Raw genomic sequence first — 21893 nt, 5'->3', positions numbered from 1 at the left:
CAGGCTAGTACTGCAGGCTGAGGAAGTGAGATTCAGCTACAAAAATGAAATCCTACTAATTTATATTACCTTCATCCCTTCTTCTCAGTAACTTCACTGAGAATCTGAAGAAACAATATGGAATATGCACAGGCACTGGGGATGTTTGTTGATTTTTTTTCATCAGATAATTCAGAGTGGCTGAGAGCGAGTCAGCAAAAGAGTAATTAAAGGCAGGCACTTTTAACACCCAGATTTATCTCTAGATCATCTCCTCATCAATCATCAACCAAAGAAATAACAGCAGAGGAAAGAAACGATAGCGCCACCAGCAAAAAAGAAAAAATAATTAATGACTTTATTTTTTTTTTTTTTTTAGTTCAGTTGGCCATCTGAGGTGCTAAAATCTCAACACCAATGAAGCAAGTGTGCATGAAAACAAACGATAAAACACAACCAAATAGAAGAAAACAGGCTGGAACAGAGTTGGTTTTGTACAGGTAGGGTATTCGCTTTTCTGTTAACGTTCCATACATGCCAACCGTAAGCGCCTTGAACAATCTGAATATCAGAGTTCACGTTCGTACAAAAGGGCAGGTGCCAAAGCAAGTCCCTTTGTCTGGATTAGACTTCACACACACACGCATGCACCCACAGATACAGAGTACTGAAATTACTGCAATGCCATCAGAACATGGCATCCTCCCCTTCACACCTGCTTTCAGTCACATCCTCATCTGCCTGCTACCCTGCCAAGCAGGCATGTACAGGCAGGGTAGCAGGCTTGGACAACCCAAAAGCAGGAACTTTTGGAAAGCTTCCCATCTCTGTTACTTTGCAAAGGTCAACAGCCAGCAATCTCTTTCTCTGTGATTATATACAGACTGGTTTTTAGTATGCTTTAGAGCTCCCTTCCTTGCAGACAGTGACAACTGAAATTCCCATTGAAGCTTTTCAGTTTGCACATGGGAGATTTTACAATGCAACAACACCTCTCTCAATCCACCGGTGTGTGGTGTAAACACTTAATGGGAAACTCATTTTAGAAGAATGTTAACCAAACAAGGTGTAGCTGCTCACAACAGGGAACTGCCGGCTGCTCTAGATCATGCTGTCTAGACCACTTAGAATACTTCATAACATTCAGGATTAGGATGTATAAAAATATTAAAACCCACCAGAGTGCACACAAATGTGGTGACTAGCTCTACGCAAGCACCGTGTTCTAACAGAGGCCTAGGCATTGCACAAAACTCAGATTCTTGACCATGGGGTAGCCCAAGGATCCACTGGTGCCTTTACATACAAACAAATATTTACAGAAAATGCAGAGACAGAGAGAGAAGGACAGACCTTTAAAACTTGCGGTTTGCTCTAAAATATGTTCAGCAATGCGGTTTATAACATGCCCTAGTGAGACCAGGGGGTATTGGTTAACTGAAAGAAGGAATATGTCTGAAAGTTGGAGCTGAAATGTCTCGTCACCTCCCCACACATTAGTTCTCCGAAGCTCGGAATTTTACAGCCAGTTGTGACTTTTAATGACAATATGGTTAAAAGGAACAGAACAGTTTAAAAATAATTGGTATTGTGAAAACAGCAGATTAGTTGTTCTGGCAGTCCTCACTCCCCCATCTCCATTTACCCCCTGGGCGTTTCCTGCCAGGAGCTGGTGTTCCCCTCCCTTCCCCGCCGGGGCTGAAGGGCTCGCCCCATCCTCGGTGTGCCCATTTCAGAACCAGCGCGGCTCAGGCTCCGCGCTCGGCTCTGTTCCCGCCGGCTGCCGGGACGAAGCACGGCCAGCCCCGTGTCACCTGGGGACAGCCACCCCTGTGTGCCCACGCCTGGGGAGCTGAGGGTCCCCGGGCTCTCCTCACACGTGAAATGGACACACGTCATTGAATGCACGTGGCTGAGTGCGCGCTGCGGGCAGCGCAAAGATCTACAACATCCTGCTCGGATTCGGATACAAATAAGGGATCTTGTGCTCACAAGAACCTTCTTCAGCTTTAAAAATACAAAATTTGAATTAAAAATATTCAGAGAGTAAAAAATCCCACTATCTGATATGCAAGTCATATTCTTAAAGTGCAACTGAACAGCAAATAACAAGTTGTGCCTTTTACAACCATTTTGATATAAAAAGGCCTTTTAACATTCCCTTTTGTGTATTTTAATCAATTTGTGTGTGCGATGTTAGCTCTTTGTTTTCATTCTCACTGCTGGAGGCCTTCAGCACAACCCAAAGAGTTTAGGGTTGGAGTATGTGGGTTTTCTGTGCTGTAAGGTACTACATCCTGAAGTGATTTCACTCTTCAGCATTGCAAAGATCTGGCAAATGTCCCTCAGCATGAAAGGGAAAAGAAACCATCTAAAAAGAATCTTCAGAAGTGTTTTTAGTTCTACAGCTCACATTCAATGACCTTCTGTTACAAGTTAGATAGATGTGGTCCATATACCCAGTGCACAATAAAATGGACTGAGGCCAACTCTCTGCACAAGACAATTTACAGTTAACTTTCCATCTTTTCTTCCCTCTTCCTGCACTCCAGCTTCCAGTGGCCCCTCAAATGCAGACTGTAAACTACCACTGCCAGTCTCACTTGGGCAGCAGCCCTGCACCAGCAAACGGGAGGGAATTCTGTTTGTTAGAAATCCTGCTGGTAAAGCCAACGCTCTGGGATGCTGGAATGGCAGGTGCCACTTGCTAAACACACACAGTTATGAAGTAGCACTGCAGCTGCCTGTCTGTCTGCTTGGTTTCACGAGTATCTGGATTTAATTTGTAATGCCTTATGTGGAATAAAGGGAGAACACTTTGGGTGGAAAACACGGGTTTCCATAGTTAGCAACCAGCACTGCTCAGAGTCCTCATGGACACTCCTACCCATTCTTCCTCAGCCTGGGGCATTCTCCCAAGTCAGAGGTGAATTCAAATCATAGACCTTGGCTTACAGGAGACCCCTCTGAAGGAGGTAGAGAGCCAACAGCAAGGGACCTTGCAAACTTCTGTGCCAGGGCAAAAGACTGAAGGATGTTCAGCCCTGCTGGGGTGCCTCGCACTGGCAGTGTCAATTCCAGCTGGAAGAGTCAGTAGGCTGTACAAATGTGCTTGGGAATGGGACTTGTTCTCAGGGACTTCAGAAAGCAGCCTTGGTACTCCTTGAACAGGAAAAGAACACAGTCAGCATCCCAAGGAGGGAAACCCTCTGGACACATAGTGTGAAGGATGGGACACATCCCCAGCGCACGGTGCTGCTTCAGCTCTGCAGGATAGGTTAAGGACACGGCTTGCCCAGGGAGTCTGTCCCACAGGGAGGGGGGCTGAGCTGCTCAGTGCACATCCTGCTCATCCATCATTGTGTGGTGACAGTCAGGACCCTCCTGGCTGAAAAGCAGCAGATTCACTAACTGGGCCAAAAGGAGCTTCTTCCAATAGATGCAGCAGGAAATGTGCTGGTTTTGTTTTCATGGAAATCCCTCAAACTGTATCAGGACTGTGAGAATCTCCTCTTTCAGTGAGGAAGAGACATATGGGATATTTCTACCTCACAGTTTTGGCTTTCTTGTTATAAAAATGTAAAATTTAAATAAATATAGGTTTGTTAGTCCAAAAGAGAGAATGTGGGATGTGGAAGAAAAGGATGCTAAGAACACAAATAGATTCTTAAACTCCATGAGTGCACAGGATTTTTTCATAGATGAAAACTCCTAGGGCAGGATGCATCCATGGGTACATAAAGGCTGCCCTTGCTGTGAAGCAGGGACCAATCCGCAGTAGTGTCTTTCTCTAACAGAGTTAAAACACTCCCTCCACAATCAAATATGTGTAACAATCAAATTATTATTAAGAACACTAATAAATAGCCACAGGAAACAACGTCCAGTAATTTTGAAGTGGAAGTTGTAGGATGCAGCAGGCACACACACCCATCACTCGTCCATTTTTTTCCTAAAAGATACAAAAATGAATCTTCTTTCAAGTATTAAAAAAATAAGTTAATTGACATAAAAGGGTCAAAGTGACTGAGGGCCCAGGCAGGTCTTAAGCTTTGTTTCCAATGTGCAAAAACAAAATACAGAGGAAAAAAAAATAAAAACACTGAAAAGTCTTAATGGTGGTTCGGTCACTTAAGGGCTTCTCCCTTTTAGGGGGCCTAATAACCAGGGAATGCTGCCTGGGAACACCCCTGCCCCAGCACACACTTACCACTGTCCCACAGCAGTATTTTCCAGTGTCAAAACAGTCACAATAAAAACAGAACAAGGAAGCCCACCAGCCTCTGAGCTGTGGCCATGAAGACTAAGGCCAGCAGTAGCTGCCTCTCCAGTGTGTAGCAAAACAGGTGGGCATCTTCCCTCTCTCTTCTGCTCCCCTTGTTCCCCACAAGAAGATTTAGGAGGCTAAGGTAGGGAAAGAGTCCACTGATGCCCACTTCTCTCCAAAAACCAAGAGGCAGAGAGTTCCAGCACACACAGCAGTATCTTCTCTGTCTTGTATTTCTTCATATCCATGCATAAGGATCAACTGCAGGTTTCTTTGGTGGGGAGGAAGACTAAAGCAAAGAAGGTGTTGCCCTGGGCTTCTGGAGCTCTCTTGGACAGCTGACTCCACTGCTACAGGCTGCTGTGGTTTTTCAGGAAAGGTTGCCACTTCCCTCCCTTTTATTAGAACTGGTGTAGTAAAAATGGGAAGGGAATGGACTGCCTTAAATCCAATGTAGTTAAGGGTACTTCTTCCCTTAACCTCCTTCCCCACACATGGATTATTCCCCCCTCCCTCCTACCATACACAAAACATGGTCCATCGTACAGGACCTCAAGGAGATTGCACAGTCTCAACTCATTTCTTCAACTTGGCTTGCAGACATGTAAAACTTAAGCTTCTGGAACCAACACGCTTATCAAAAGGCTTCTGAGTGCTTCAAACCAAATCTCTGCATGCTGTTGAACCTTTCAGAAGTTTCCCCTTCAACATCTTCATATCCATGTAATTCTGGCAAACTCAGGGTAGGCCAACTGGACAACACAGCCAGCAGAGGTAAATGTGCTAAGCTCAGGACCAGTTCAAGCTAAAACCTTTGGAAAGCATGACTGCCTCCAGGTCCTTGTCTTCTTCTTTTTCTCGAAGCCGCTGCTCCTCAAGGAGAGCCACAAGGGAATCTCTCTGCTCCACTACTTCAAGCATTTCGTTCAGGATCCTCTTCTCCTCTGAGAGCTCCTCATCTGTCTTCAGATGATCTACAGAGATATCAAGATCTATCAGCATACACAAGGCTAGAGATACACACATCCAATCCATGAAATATCTCCTTTTGCTCCCACCTTCTACTGCCATCCTCTCACGGAGCTCCTGCTGCAGTCGACTCTGCCTGTCTTCCAGTTCTAGCTCCCGAGCACTAAAAGGAAAAGAGCAGAAATCCAAGTTCCAGATGTAATAAAACACTGCATACATTGCTTCATATTCATTCTCAGCTTCTGCTCCCTCTCTAGATATCTGCTGTGTCATTTACCAATCTTGTTTGGAACAACTCTTCAATAACTTAAGATATATAACTATATTTAAAAGCTTTAATTGCACTTTTAGCATTTCAGGTTATTTGCCCGAAGCTAGGAAGTGCAATACCAAAAGTGGTGCAAACTAAATATAGAGTAGAGTCAAAGAGCAAATAAATCTGCAATGCCTCTACATATCCCCTGCTACTTCCCACTCTAAACCCAAAGTTACTTATTAACAAATTACTTATTATTAAGGACACTATCAAGCTATTGCAAACACCACCTTGGGACTTTTCTGCCACTAAGGCCATCAGCTTCCACATTGCTAAGGTGAGCTGACACACTCAAATTAATTTCAGTGAATTTGCACAGAAATTCACTGAAACAGAATTTGGGGGGAACAGAAAAACCCCCCAGTTTCATTAACAGGAAAACACCTTTACCGTTTGAGCCCACGTGAGCAGCACTGGGGTCGCACTACAGGCAGAAAGGAGGGCCACAAGGCAAGGTGGCTGAATTAAATGCTTTTGGCTATGCTTAGAAGACAATTTTACAAAACCAGAAGGAGTCTCACATTATTTCTGCATAGCTTGAACACACTTGCACAAACAGGATGTGTTTTATACAAGAACAGCATGAGAAGGGCTCACATACCTGTACTTCTGCATGTGCACAAATAATTGGAACTTTAATCCCTTACCACTATTGTTCTTTCTTCTACCACTCCTTTAAAATGTATTTGGGATTCCTGTCTCAGCCTAAGAGGCTGCTGACCTCCTGGCCTTACAGGGAAGACAATACTGACAGATCTTCCACTGCTATTTATGGAAAATCCCCATTTTTTCCACATTCACTCACAATATCATCAGTTCAGACTCGTAGCGAACCAAGGCATTCTTCTCCTGCACCAGCTTGAACCACTCTTGCATCAGCTTGGGGTCATCCTTCTTACCCATGCCTGCCAAGAAAGAAACCTGGTAAATTTTCAGGTAACACCCTGCAATCCTTACAAGCCCAAACTGCAAAAACAACAATGGGGCAAAATGTGCAAAGAAAGCCGAGCAAGATGCTGCCAGAGCACTCCCAAGCCGGGTCCGTTCACTTTGCCTACAGCACTCAGCTGAGTGGAAGTCACCTTCAAAAGGATTCTCTTCTCTTTGGAGCCTACTTTTATTTTGTTTCTGATATTCTTGTGATTACTTGTTTCTTCCTCACTCTTACTGCAGAAAGCCCCAATTTCTATGAGTATTTAACTTTTCCTTTCATTAGAAGAATTTTATAGATGCTTATGCCAGCTATTGAAACGTATGCTCATCAGAAAAGGATTCAATTGTAACTCCCTGTGTTTTACCTTTGTTTTCTTCAATTGCATGTCCTCAAGTTTTTCTTTTACTAGCCAAAAGTAACATCTTGTCTCCTCTTTTTTTCGACAGTTAAGTAAACCTTTTCTGACTGCTCCTCCTAGACACACATACCTATTCATCTTGGAAGATCCCCTTGCACAGTGAACACAGAAACTCATTCTACTCCACTGCATACCAGCACTAGAAAGAAAAGGAACCCCCAGACACATTTGCTAATATGAAAGAAGAATAAAGAAACCTTGGGCCTTGACCACCCAGTACAGAACTCTTTGCTGGTCCTTTTATTTTAGAACAAACTCCTAAACTAACTCAATAGTCCACCGATGAATTTTGTGTCTGTCAGGAGTCATGTGGAATAAATGCAGAATGCTGTTCCCAAAGCCTTCTGTTGATATTTAGCAAACACAAGAACTTACCAAGGAGGCTCCTCCTGACAAGCTCTTGGTCTGGGCCACTTATTCCACATTGAACAACCTGCACCTCAATGCTGTGATTTACACCAGACCCCATCAAGGCCAGTGGCAACATTCCTGCCTGTGTGGCAGTAGAAGCAGGAGAAAGGCCTCAAATCAGGCTGAGCAGCACTTCTGGATTGCTGCATCCCATAATCTTACACTGCACATGCCCTAGGCATCCCAAGGTAACTAACACCCCTGTCTCTGCTTGTTATTGTGGATAGCTACTCCCTACATAAGAACAAAAACTCTCAAACAGTCCCTCTAATGCTAGATTAATCAAGCAGCAAGCTTACTAGTCAAACTCTACAACACAGACACAGCACAAATACCACATTAATGGCTACTTAATTCAGACCCATAGCACATTAATAACTACTTAATTCAGACCCATGCCCTGCCTCATCCTCAGTAGTCAGAGAAGCGCTGCCCTGCAGTTACACAAGGGAGAGCCTACAACTCCTAGTAAGCTGCAGCTTGGGCTGCCTTTGGAAATACATCATACCAGCCCCTGGGGGAACATCAGGCTGGGATGTAGCACCCTAAGAGCCCCTGAGGACTTGATAGCAGTGTGTTGCTCAGTTCCAAGCATTCCTTTCTGAGCATCTCTGCACAATATGCCCACGTGGCGACAGGAGAGGGAGACTGTACATGCAGATGTCCAGTGCTGTGGCGCCATGAAAACACTGGGAAGTCTCCCCTTCCTTTCCAATGCCAGGATGTATAGAAAACAAATGCCTCTAAGAAAAAGCCAAAACCACAATGCTACTGACCTATGGAATACGTAAGTATTTTTAAACAGCCAATGAGTAGAGGAATAATGGGAGGACTGGAAAGGGAGCACTGACAACTGATGTGAGGGAGCACTATGGAAAGCAGATAAGTGGTTAGCAAAATTACACCATGAACACACATAAAACAACCCCTTCCCCATGCCTTGGCAATGGAAACTCTACAGCAAACTCCATTTGGGATAGTTAAAGAATGCACTCAGCAAGACAGATGAGGGAGAACTAGTCTAACTTAAGGTCTGTTGGCTTTTAAAGTTCACGGATGTTTTTCAAATCAGTCCTTATAAAGACACAGTATTCCTTTAATCCCTATATGCTAATTAAAAGGCAGTATTTAAGGAAACATATTGTCATTCCCTTACCCCACCTTCCAAACATGTTTCAGGAGGAATAGAGTGATTGAAGCCACCAAATGAAAATAGAAACTTTAGTGTGCGACACTTCTGGTCCCACAGCTGCTGCCCATTGTCCCTCCCAGTCACTGCACCTTCTGTTGCACAGCTGGGACTAGCAAAAGGGATACTGTACCTTTAACAGCTTGCCACAGGCTCAGAGAAGCTGGTTACCAGGTAGCTACAGACAAGGCTGGCTTGGGGACACAGCAAGAAAAGGGCTGGGGGCCCTGTGGTCACTGGCTGACTAGTGCTGCTATGAGAACCCAGCTGTGGGCAGGAGGACAGGGGTGTGTGAGGTTACGTTACCTTCATGGGCACAGCAAGGGCAGAAGGAGAGAGGTCTACGACGTGGTGTCCCGCCATTGGGCTCAACTTCAATAGGACCAAACGAGGAAGAGGAAGAGGCAGGAGAGGAAGAGGAAGTTGGAAGTGGAACAGAAGAGGAGGAAAGGGGTGAAATAAAAGACAAGCAAAGGACAAAAAGCATAAGAGTGAGAAAGAAAGGAAACACAAGAAGAAAAAGAAAAGAAAAATACAAGAAATGGAGAAGCAGAAACAAGGGATACAGTCTACAGATGAATAATGTCCCTAATAAGCACAGATAACAGGTAAGAGGTAGACTGAGGTACTGGTGAACTCTTACTGAGCTGTACAAACACCAGGCAGGAGGTTACTGTTACTGCCCTTTTCCTGATGTACAGTTTTCAGGTGCAAGGTCTTTAAACAAAAGCTTTGTGACCCAGATGTCAGGAGGAGTAGAGACATGTATTTAACTTCTGCTGATAAATGTCAGATTTCAAGCAGGGTTACAGTAAGTCTCACCAGCTGTAAGCAGCCACCCTACCTTCAGCTCTATCAGGACCATGCTCTTATCACCGTGGCAGCACCCACTGATGGAAAAAGTGTCCTTTGCAATGGAATAGAATGTCTTCAGACAGGGAACACCACAGGGAGAATCTGATTACCATGGAACCAGCCTGCCAGGGTCTGCTGTGTCAAGTATGGTGAGTACACAGGTACCCCACCAGACTGCTGTGCTTAGGGGGGAAAAGGCTTTTACACAGATAAAGTGGTTCACATCAGGGTCTGTGGGGGCAGTGACCAACTGAGGACTCTGCAGAGTTAAACCAGGAAATTTAAAGCTCTCCCAAACCAGGAAATTTAAAGCTCTGCCTTGGCATTCTCATTCCACAAAGCATTTTAAAGCTTACAAGTCCTGTTAGTACCAGTGACTTACTGAATCTTTATCATCTTTTCCATCAGCCAGTGGAGGACAAGCATTTCTCATCTCTCAAAAAGTTCAGCCTCTTTAACACCAAGAATTTGCTTTTCAGTGATACTTAACATTACAGAGATAAACAGTAGGCAGTGACCAATGTCACTAATAGTTACAGGAGAACGAGCACCAGGGAGATGATGAACTCTGAAACATCAGAGCTAGCACAATGGAACACTTACTGGGCTCAGGGCACAACTGCATTTATAAAGAGGAGGCATTTCTGTGTTGGGAAAAGGCATAAACTCCACAACAACAGCATGGTAAGAATAACACTCATTTTGGAGAAGTCAGCAGAGTTTGATGTTTGTGGTTCACAGAAAGCTCTACAAAAGTACCAGTGGACTGGGAAGGCTTTAGAAGGGACCATCACAGAACTAGACCAGCACATGGATGACACACTGGAGCAAGAGGGAGAGCACACCAGCTTCAAAGCCTGTGACTGAGCAGCAGGGCTTTCTCAGAAGAAGAAACCTCTGCACTGGAAGCAGGAAGGGGCAACATCAGGAGAGGTGCCACAGCTGGCCATAGGACAGTTACAAATAAAGCATGGTACCAACAACATTGAGAAAGTACCAGAACATTAATTACAGCTGTTCTGAATTTTCCAACTTCTGCATTTAAAATAGAAAAATACTAAGGCTTTTTTTCCTACAACTGCCATTTCACAGATCAGGTTACAAATGTAAAAACAAACAAGAAAACTCCAAACCACAAAGGTATGGTCAAGAATATGCTTCCATACAAAGCAGAGCATTTAGTGCATGATACTCAAATATTTTTAATTTCCCATCCTATCTTATTCAAATTAATTCTTTAAGCTAAAAGCTTTAATACTCTAACTTGGTCTAACCACTGTTTTGAGGGTGGCCAGGGAGATGGAGATTTAACTATGGAAAAAATTCACTTCTTTCAGGGCTTGAGATTTCATTCAGAACTGGGGGCTGGGGGGATTTGATACATTTCAAGCCATGAACATAGGGACTTGGTGAGGAACTTCCAGTTTCCATATTTGAGCTGAAAAGAAATACCCAGTATGTGAAAATGTCATTTATCTCATTGTGAAATGGCCACACACTGCTAGCTTTGTCAACAGCAAGCAAGTGGTGTGATACCTGGAGGATCCCAGCTTTGGTCTCCAGTAAAAAGCCCCAGGGATCACACAGCACCTGACTAATGCAGAGCTCACTCCCCACAACTGCACTTTCCTCCCCTGCTCTTAGTTATCTTCCTACTCTTGTCTAAAGAAAATTTGTCCTTGAATCAAGTTACAAAGTCCACGGTATCTACACTAGTCCTGCTACTAGAAAAGTCAACATGTTTTTTCAGTAAGATAATAAACATAACCTTTGCAATTAAGATCCTTTCCAGCTACTCTAGATGTAAATTACAGTTAATTAAATTGGTAAATGCAGGTTATGATCATTGCAATTACTTTGGAAACAATTTCTGTCCAAAGTAGGATGATTAGCAAGGCTTTAGAAAGTCTTCCTTATATATTGGAGGGTCCTTAACAGCAAGAACAAAGTGCAACCTGAAAACTTACTTCCCATGGTTCTCTAAAGCTTATTTTATGGCTTATTGCTCCAAAAGCCATTACTAATCCTACAGTAAATAGTATTATTATACTTATTATTAATAATATTATTGCATTGTTTAGAGAGGAGAAATCACCACCTCCCAGTCTCATTAAATTACAAATAGGATCATCACTGCAAGACAATTTTCCTGGATGTGGAGCCAGGGCCAGATAGAGTAAAACCCATTTCTTGTGCAAATTAGAAAAACCTCAACAACCTAACCTCCCTTTCTGTTTAAATCTTCTTCACCACCAAAAATATACTGACACATGTATTCACCCACAACATGGAGAAGTTGTGGCAGCAGCAACACCCACTGAAGCAGTTTGTTTGGAAGGAGCTGAAGGGCAAGAGAAGAACCATTTCTGTAATCTCCCCTTCTTAGGGTCCTGTGCTGCCAGCAAGTAAGGTGTGGCTATAGCCTCTGGACAGAAAATTCCCATTTTTTTCACCAGAGGCATAAAGCTGCCAACAGACTAATGTTAGTCACAAGTTGTTCCCTTTCAGTGCCACAAGCCAACTCTTCTTTTGTGCAAAGCCTTGTAAAGCAGTCCAAGTTGCTGGCAAGTCAGAGCATGGTTTGGAGGCCAGAGCTGCAGCTTATTAAGAAAAAGAGTTCCTAAGCACACTGAACATTCTCAAGATGCAGAAGCTCTGCCTGGCACACCAGACACATCCCATCAATAAAGTGACTGGAATTACTTTGCTTCTGTGTAAAAAAGCCACAAGATTGACCTTGTTTGTCACAGTACTCTTGAGAGACTGCAGACTTTGCTACAGTGGTGGAAACCAAGAGCCAGGTGAAGAATAAATACCATAGCTTCAAAGTCTCTTCAAAACAAGGACCAGAAATTGTATAGCCACTATGTTCATTTTCACTGCACACTGTTCCTTGTTACAGAAGCTACATTGGACTGTTGCATTATTTTTTACTCTTTATTTACCTGTTGATTAAAGAGCAATTCTTCAGTTTGGTTTTGTCCTTTTCCTCTCTAGCTCCATAATACTTCTTCACAATCACAAGCCCAGTGGTCAAAATGATCAGGATGAAAAAGCACTGCACAGAGTCTGGGGTGGCAGACCCCCTTATCCCCAAGCTGCAGCTCACACTGGTCCCCTTCACTGTTTGCCACAGTTTTTTGATATAAGAGCTGTGATGATTTCTGAGAAGTGGTGAGTCACTGCAAGTTAAATTTACTTGAACAGATATACCACTGACCAAGTGGGATCACATCATTTGCAAACTTTGCATCCAAAGCCTTTGATTTCTATATTGTTGACTAATCACAGTGGTTTGGAAAACAACAACAATGGACAGAAAACCCCAGCTCTGAGGCCAATCTCAATTCTGTGGAACTTGCCCTCACAAGTTACAAGCATGACACTTTGGGAACTTATTCTGCTAATAAACGCCATCCCTTTATTTATCAGGAATACTGAAAGCTCTGATTTTAAATCAGTGCTTAAAATATGGATCAGTCCAAAGGGGATCAGTAAATGAAAGGGCACTGATCATAGTAAATGTCCTCTTTTCCACCCTTAAGAAGATCAGATTATGATCAGAAGCCCAAGTACTGAAAAAAAAGCATTCTAACTTTACTATTTGGTGAAGCTGTTCAACAGCAGTGTTGTTAAAAACCAGAGATACAGAAAGCCAACTCTTGCAGAACAGCATCCACAGAACTGCAGGCTGAGAGCAAGGATTTTGGCAAATGTCCCAAAAGCACATCACAGTTTATTAAATCTGGGTCAAACTCAATATCCTCTATAGTACAATCGCTAAAAGAACCAGATTGTCATGCAAACTGAACCACTTTTATTTATCCAGCAGAAAGGGGTGGGGGAAAGGCAGGGAAGGGAAAAAATGGGGAAAGCAGTGGTTGGAGCAGAACACACACACAAATGACTCCAGAGAAGTGTTCTGATTCTACTAGACCTTGAGGCACTTCAGAATGCACTCAGCATGAATGCAGTCCTGCACTGCCCCTGTCTCCCATGACTGTTGTTTTTGTGTGCAGGAAAAAGCAGGTAAATGGCAATTGTCTAACAAGTACTGGTACTTAAGTTCTGCTTATCAAGTGCTCTTTCCTGCTCAAAATTTACAGCAAAGAAAACAAGTTACCAATTCACTTCAGAGTCAAAAACGGCTGCAGACTGCAAAAACAATGTTTATCTTACAACTCCATTCCCCTTTCAGAAGAGCTGTGTTTGCGAATCACAAGAAATAGGACTGATCCCACTTGAATATATCAGGCTCCAGCCTTGCAGAGTTAGACCTGCAAGACTTTAAAGGACATAGTAAACTCAAATGTTTTAAATAAGTTTAAAAAAAGGTGAAGTTGTTGTAGAGTGTGCTTTAAATAGAGTACAAAGATTTTTTTAAAAGTCCAAACAATTGCACTTCCCTGCCCTGTTTACCTGATGTCATAAGGCCCTTGTCAAGAAGCCAAAGTGTGTGAATGAAATCAACACTATCAAACATACCAGCTCTCTTCCCTACATCCTTCTTGCCTCTCTTGGCATCCTCCAGCCAAGAAAAAAAGCATGATGGGAGTGTGTGGCTGTTTATTTAATGATTTCCTGTGGGTGCAAGGAAAATGAAACTGCTCACTTGATGACACAGGAAACCATGGAGGTACTTTCCAGAGGCAGACAAGGAGCTACTGGGTTAGGAGTTGAGGCTGGGACTAAGGAAGCAAGGTGACTAATGGAGAACTGACAAAAGAGAGGGAAAAAAGGGTAAGGGATGAAAGGAGAAGGCAGATTTGAGAAGAAGGCAGGACCTAAAACTTATTTGTCCACAGACAAATAATGTTGGGCAGAAGAGGAAGCAGAACCCCAAAATTTTGGAAGTCCAAAGGCTGGGATTCAGACTGTGTCAGTGGGAAGATGAGACCAGGAATAGCTAGTGGAGAGAAATAGGATGGCTGAAGGGTGGAATGCCAGGATTTCTTTGTCAAGAAGGCAGGATTAAAATTAAATGCCTAAGAATTAAAATGGAAGTGGGGTAAGGAGCTCTGGATGAAATAAGACAGGATCAAGACAAGGACCATCTCAAAAGAGGGAACAAAAGGACAAAGAATATATATGCACCAGACCAATGCATCCTTCCACTGTCTGGCTCAGAATCCATATTTTCAAGTCTCACTATTCCACAGCTGCCAACAAACATCTATAAAATCCACTGATTGTGCCCCATTTCCTCTCCATAAGGATCTACCCAGATGATGACATCCTAGTGTTGCTACCAATTATTCCGTAAGGACATGATACAGCTCTCTGTGGTAGATCTGAAGGTTATAAATCTGTTGATATATCAATATAATAAAAAGTCTTAATTTCAGTTGACTTTGCAACCTTTGTAATGTTCTTTTAACCACACATGCATACAATATATACACACAGGAATAATTACTCAGAATTGAAATGTGACCATCTGTAGCATGAAATGAAACATCTGCATTACAGCAACGGTACAAAACATTTCAGAACAGGAAGAGAGGATTATGACATCTGAGCACAGCAACAGAACTAGTTAAGATAGCAATCTGTAATCCTACACACTGGAAGTTGACCAGGATGTCAGAAGTTACCACTCCCCTAGCAGAAGTTGTGCAATCTGTAACAACTAAATATTACCAGTTTACAGATAACTTTCCAAAGTGCTTTGCAATTTTTGTTAATATTCTAGAATTTTGTTAATATTCTATTGCCATGCCCATGCCTCAGAGACATGGGTTGTCGATAGAATAATTAACTGTGCAGCATCCAAGCTGCCTGCAGGGCTCAGCAGAACCTCCAGGGATTTTAATGGCTCTCTAGCCAGACATGTTAATAATCTTGAAGCTGAGCTCTGTATCTGCCACTTGAGCTGACAAGTTCACCAGAGCAATGTATCCCTTCTGGCAAAAGTGTTCTGGCAGCCCCAAAAGCAAATATAAAGCAAATTACACGGAGGCAACAAAATAATACTACAAAGCCACATACTCCAGGCTATACTGACTCATTGCATTTAAAGGGATACTGCCCAATATAGTTTCTTTAAAATTTGTTTTGAAAACAGTGTTTTTGAGACAAGCAGAAATTTGATAGAGTTTTAAGAGGTATCAACTGTTTTTAAAATAACCATGAATATTGCCTCTGACTGCTGGAAGCCCAAGTGACTGAGTCACCACACAAATAAAGCAGCCTGTTCAAAAATGACTACTCTGAGGTGACTGAGCTCAGAGAAACGGAAGAGCAAACGCGCAAAGAGATAAACAAATTCCATTTCCAATGAAGATTTTTTGCAGCACAATGAATTTTTTTAAGTGACAGTGTCCCTTTAAGTGAAGACTGTTTTGCTTTTCTTAAAGCCACTATTAGTGTTTTGGATGGGATGGCTGTCTCTAAAGAGGCATTAGGAGCAAGGCAGGAGGAGGGAGAGGTGTAGTGGAGATAGCATTAAACAGGGATAAGGGTTTGTTAAGTGTGATTCAGCATCAACCCTTTTACAGCTCCTACTCTATGCACATCATTAGAATGGGCCAGCCCTGGTAGATACAGGGGAAGAGGATTTCAAAGTCTCTCTGCAGGAAATAGCCCAGGAAAGAAAGCCAGAAGGACTGAACAGTGAATGAAGCACAGGGCTAGCAGAGGACTATCACATCAAAATTAGCACAGGGCAACTGGGCAACAAGTCAGATCTAAGGAAGAAAGTCTTCCATTCTGAAACTTGCACTTGGGTGGATATTCTGAACTCAGGTGGATGTTCTTCAATAAAAGTCTATTGTGCCACAAGTAATTCTCAACAGGTAGGTACAGGAAGGTACTATGTGAGACCGCCTCCCTGGAGCAGGAGAAAAATGGTTGTTAAAAACCTGGGCAAGATTATATTTAAAGGATCAAATACAGAAAACAATGAAATCAGGGAAGACTTCCAGGGATGTGTCCTGGATCAGGCCTAGAGCGTGTGGATCTCTCCCTCTGCAGAGCTGGTCTGCAATGCAGTCCCTCAAAAAAACACAGCTTAGATCAAGCAACTTCCTACTCTGAAAGATAAACTAAATGAGACCCTCAGATAACAAGGCAACTGAGCAGAGTTTGCTTTCTACTGAATCTGCTGACAGACAGACATGTTCACTTCATAAGAACAGATTTTGGGTGGTTAAACTAGCAAAGGAAATTTTAATTTTCAAGACAGGCAAAGGCTAATCAAATGTCATTTGCAACCCAAAAGTAAATCCCCTACTAAGGGACTCAGGAAGTAACATTAATTAAAGCAATGGCAGAACCATGGTATAGAATGATGACCAGATTCTTAAGTGAAAATGAGAACTAAACACTGCAATGTGTGTTTAGCACTAAATGGGGTATTAAAGCAATAGCATAGCAAGAGGCTTAATAGCTGTGGAGTGATGCAAACCGGATTCCAGCAAAAAATTACCGGAACTCTTTACAGCAAATTCTTTTTTAACCTTACAGTAAGACAAAACAAGAAAGAAGACATATGTGCCATCTGCAAATGTTTTCAAAGTCCCTTGAGGGAGCATTTTTGTTTTCTTAGATCAACAACACACTCTGGCTATTTTGGAAGGAAAAAACAAGCCTCAGAAGGCCAAGACGGAGGCAACAGTATGACTAATCCCTGACAGTGCTGTTTGCTTTGCTGCCCCCCTTTAAATACTTTCCTAAAGAAAACTTCAGTGATAGAGCTGGACTTCTCAAAGGAGAAGCAAAAAATCAGAATCACCTTCTACTGCTAGCGAGGAAGGTGGCTGGAGTGAAAACAGTAAGCAAATTAATAAAAAAACAGCACTGTGAAAAATAGAAGAGGGAGCCTTACACATGTTTTGTGGAACATGCCAGGATCTCCTGTTCCTGAGCTGGAAAAGGGGTTCTGCTATCATCAGTCATGTGCAAGGGCTGTTTCTTCTTGTTTGTGAGCCAAGGATGGGAGAAGTAGGTGAAGGGAGGGTGGGGAGGAGTGTCAGCAGGGTTAGTGTCAGCAGGAGGTTCAGCCATACATACCACCCAGATGCAAGTCGATGAGGTCACTGTAATAAGACTCTCCCCAATAGTCTACAACAAGGAATTGGTGAAGACATAGTTATTGAGTCAGATACCCACCCTAGCCCCATACCATCAAAGCAATATATGAGAAAGACATAGAAACAAAAAAAGGGCAAACAAGAGACAGGCAGCTACACACATGGGCACACACACATATATAAACAAACACTGTATGTCTCTCTTTCTCTGTATTTATACATATATGTACACACATACACAAATATATCACATAGGCATTGGGAAGATGAAGAGAAAATTTCCAGAAGGCAGGCTGGACTTCCAAGGGGAAAATGAAGAAGTTTACACAGAGACACTTCACCTATTTGTGTTTGCAGCAGTACCTGACACTGATGTCTCTCCTGCTCTTGCTGAGAAAAGCAGAATTAATCCTGTTGCTTTGGAGCTGAGCAATGTGTCAGAAGGGAACTATAATTTCTTAGGACAGCTGCAGGAAAGGTGTAAGGGTTGATTTACTGGAGGTGAGTGAGTGGAGGATGGAGGGTGGCACACAGGTGAGGCACTGACTGAGTGCTGACACGGATGGCAAACACTCAGGTGTAGGAAGATGGGAGTGTGTGCTCCTGCTGATGCAGTCTCTGTGCCAGGGAAGAACTGCACAGCAGTTTTCAGGACAGAGATGTGCATTCCCACAGCTGCTAGAGACAGGGGCACCATGAGTCTAGCACTGTGGAACATTTTGTTGGGAGGAGACAGATGGAAGTACTGAGAGCAACATTTCTCACTGCATATGATTCATTTGATGTAAAGAGATGGCTCTTAAACTTTTCAGAATTGATCTGACAGGAGATGTTTTCCAAACTCTTAAAAATGACTATCAAGGTTTATGCTAGAGGGAATAAAAGAAAGTTCAGGAAATTTCTGATTTGACATATTTTTAAGTTAATGATTGACAAAAAAATTCACTGAGGAAATCCAAGTCATTAGCATGTCCAAACAGGCGAATGCACTAGAATACAAGTACACAAATATGCAAATACACTCTAATACAAAGTACTGCTGCATTAGTCATATTGTATTACATTAATTAACTCATTCAGGGTGTCCCTTGGGACACCACAGGAAACTGAGAAAATTCTTCATTCATGATGCAATAGGAAGGGGGCAGGGAGGGAAGGAAAACAAGGGATGACAGTAGCTCAGACCACCTGTACCTCTCCCTGAAGCAGAGCTGACACTGCCACTCAAAACAGAGCTTACCCTCCTAAGCATTCATTCTTGCTCTGAATGCAGCTACCAAAGGCTGAGATTTCCAAAGATAATCACAGAGAACACATTAAGGCAATAAAGTAATCGTAGCTTGGGAGATTTTCTGAATCAGAAACTAAACCTTACACTGAGCATTCAGCTTCTGAAAGAATAAAAGAGCAACTGTGCCATGCCTGAGGCTGAGCTAATTTTAAAAAAGAAAAGAAGGTAGCCAAGAAGGCACAATTATTTTGTCAGAATTAAAGTTGATGGTGACCTACAAAATGTTTCTGAGTTTGATTAGTTGAAGAGCAAGTATGACCCTATAAATATTCCACCTTGACAAATAGCAGATAATGTGTGAAATTCCTGGAAAGAATATTGAGCTGCCTGTATCTATTGCTAAGATCAAAAGCTGTAATGTCTCAAGAAAACAGCAGGCCATCACTGTGAAAAACTGATTAACAATCTTTTCAGTATAAGTTACTTGACAATAACATACTAAGGATGATGCAAAATGGATAGAAAGTAGAAACAAAATTATTCTAAGTAAATAAATTTTTATCTATAAAACTGGTTTTTGTTCTTACCAGTTGAACTAAAAAATGCTTTTTTTCTAAAAATGGAAAGTGGTCCAGATGTGAGAGATTTGAGGAATTAAAGTTAGTGGAAGACCTCTACAAAAGAAAAATTTGCAAGATGGAAAGATGACTAAGAAGCAATAGTTAGAAGATGATAAACTACATAGAGAACTAGTTCAGTTGGTCTTGTCTTCTTCTATAATAGAAGAAGAAAAGAATCATTGCAAGTTACAGAATTCTGTTTCTTCTGATTGGATTTTTTAGTAAGAAACTACTATTAACATTACCTAAAACTCCATATTTAAATGCTGATCAATAAGTGTTTTTTTTCTTTCCCTGCATGAAGAAACCTGAAAATCCCACTCATTACAGAGCCTAATACATTGTCCTGAAACAGTCAATACTGGCTGCTGCCTATGAAGAGCCATTATTTGGATGCTCTACTGCAATCCTTCTCTATTTATGGGGAAAAAGTAAGTGCACAGCAGACACATCTCCCAAGTTCCCCCATTTTTTCTCCTTGTACTACCTTATAAAGAATTTGGGTTTTTTTAGATGGCAACACCACTTTACACACTGCCTTTCCCCTTTTGAACTTTTGTTTTCATGGTTTCCTTAGGGGAGGGACTGATCAGAGACAGGAGCATGACTCCACACCTTTACACAAAGTCCTTGTTGATGTAGTAGCCACTGTTAGGTCACAATGCAGATGACAGAAAAATGATACTTCCCTCTTGAATAATTAGTGGATATTGCAGGCAGAAATAACTTTATGCAATGTGATACCACAGATCTCAAAAAGAAGGAATTCAGTTATTTTTATTGCAAACATGTAAAATGTCTGGAAAAGAAGAAGCTGAGGGGAAACCTTATTGCTCTCTACAACTTCCTGAAAGGAGGCTGGAGCCAGATTGGGGGTGGTCTCTTCTCCCAAGTAACACAACAGGAGGAAATGGCCTCAAGTTGTGCCAGGGGAAGTTTAGATTGGATATTAGGAAACATTTCTTCATGGAAAGGTTTGTCAAGCCCTGGAACAGATTGCCCAGGGCAGCGGGGGAGCCCCCATCCTGGATGTGGCCTTTTAGGGACGTGGTTTAATGGTGGGCTTGGCAGTATTGGGTTAATTGCTGGACTCATGATCTTAGAGGTCTTTTCCAACTTAAATGATTCTATGGCCATGCAGGAGGACCTAGAGAGGTGAAGCATGGAATTGATTTATAATCTTGTGTTTCAGTCAACACAGATTAGAACATGTTCGTTTTTCCCCACTCCAACAGTGTGTTTCTGGGTAATCTCCTGAATTAGGGGGAAGAATTTAGGGTGGTGAAACCTTTATGTCAGAGTTAAGCTTCTGCAAACATATGACCTGTTGATAGAAATATTTTGCAAGAACAAAGCATAGCCTAGGGACTTCCTGAAGAAGAGAGATCCCTTTTGCAAAGCAGGACCCACAATTTCACAGTTCTTCTAGAAAATTCACAAATACACAAGCTCATCTAAGACTGCTTCCATTTGGGAGAGCAGGGAGCGAGAAGCTATTTATCCAAATTCTGCAGTGTCTCATACAAAATTGTAATTCTTACTCTGTCCTTTCTGAATGTGTTTTAGGCATTCTATGATTCTTCAGCGAGAAAACTCTATAATGAATAATATTCTCTCAGCTGCTAAGATTTCTCACTTGTGCTGGCATGTTTACATGAAAGTCATTCAGCAGCTCAATAATCAAGATTATTTGGACTTCCAGATGAAAAGAAGCAAAATTAAAAGAACCACTGAAACAATGGAGGTAGCTTCAGTAAGTCCAGTCACAGGCAGGCCAGAGAACAGAGTGGGGCTACACAGGAACACACAGCATAAGGAAGGGGGCAGCCCCACAAAGACAGGCATTTGCACAAGGCTATTTTTGATCCCACAAATGAATAAAGACAGTCTGATCATACTGAAGTCCTCAAGACTGTTCTTCACACTTGTAGTACCTATTTGCTTTGCTGAGCACTCAGTCCAGCTTCTTTGGCACACCCTTGTGGAGCACCAGACATGGCTAATTTTGGGTGAGCAGTAACTGGCAGAAGTCACAACAGACTTCTTCTCTGGGGCACCCTCACTGCTTAATCAAGCTCCAACTTCAGAGGCATAGATGTGGCTCTTCAAGCAACAAGCAAACATTTTCCAAACATCTGTTCCACTGTTGCCATTTCTGAACTCTGACCCTTGTGAGCAGATACATCATCCTGGCCTTGTCAGGTACACACACACTGCATTTGCCTGTTGGATATTTGACTCCTTGCAAATTGAGGAGTTTTTTCCCAAATCATTATACTACTATCAGCATTATCTGAACCAGGTACTTCTCCACTGATTGCCAGATCAGATGATACTCACTAAATTTAATTTCAAGTACACACAACATTTGTTTTAACAGCTTGACATGGATGCCTTTCAGTACACATGTGCATTTCTGCTCTGCACAACTTTGTCAGAAGTAGCCAGTGTGCTGGGCTGTGCAGTGAGGAAGATGTTCTGTGATGGTCCCTTGTAAGGACACTACCTTGATAATCCAACACAATAGAGAAAGCACACACCATTCCACAATTATTTCCTTAACATACAAACAGGGTTGTCTCACTGTGACAACTCTGTGTGAATGGCAGCTGCAAAACCCCTGCAATTTTCCAGCTGTAGGATCCAGTAGTATGCACAAACAGCCATTAGTAGT

At 42.4% G+C, this 21893-nt stretch overlaps 1 protein-coding gene across 1 annotated transcript in view; it reads right to left on the bottom strand.

Moving 5' to 3' along the window:
• Positions 1–353: 353 nt before the first annotated feature.
• The window catches only part of MICAL3 (microtubule associated monooxygenase, calponin and LIM domain containing 3), a 160337-nt gene continuing 138797 nt past the window's right edge, over positions 354–21893 (bottom strand). The window contains exons 33-37 of the mRNA XM_058022952.1: positions 17349–17399; positions 8790–8855; positions 6337–6436; positions 5305–5378; positions 354–5220 (exon numbers count right to left, since the gene is read on the bottom strand). Of these exons, the coding sequence (XP_057878935.1) occupies positions 5036–5220; positions 5305–5378; positions 6337–6436; positions 8790–8855; positions 17349–17399 (476 nt within the window). The 3' untranslated portion in view covers positions 354–5035. The remainder of the gene's footprint in view (positions 5221–5304; positions 5379–6336; positions 6437–8789; positions 8856–17348; positions 17400–21893) is intronic.

Source organism: Melospiza georgiana, chromosome 4, assembly GCF_028018845.1.
Source record: "Melospiza georgiana isolate bMelGeo1 chromosome 4, bMelGeo1.pri, whole genome shotgun sequence".
Lineage (NCBI taxonomy): Eukaryota > Metazoa > Chordata > Aves > Passeriformes > Passerellidae > Melospiza > Melospiza georgiana.
The sequence above is the reverse complement of the archived record's forward strand: the minus strand, read 5'-3'. Positions and strand labels throughout refer to the sequence as shown.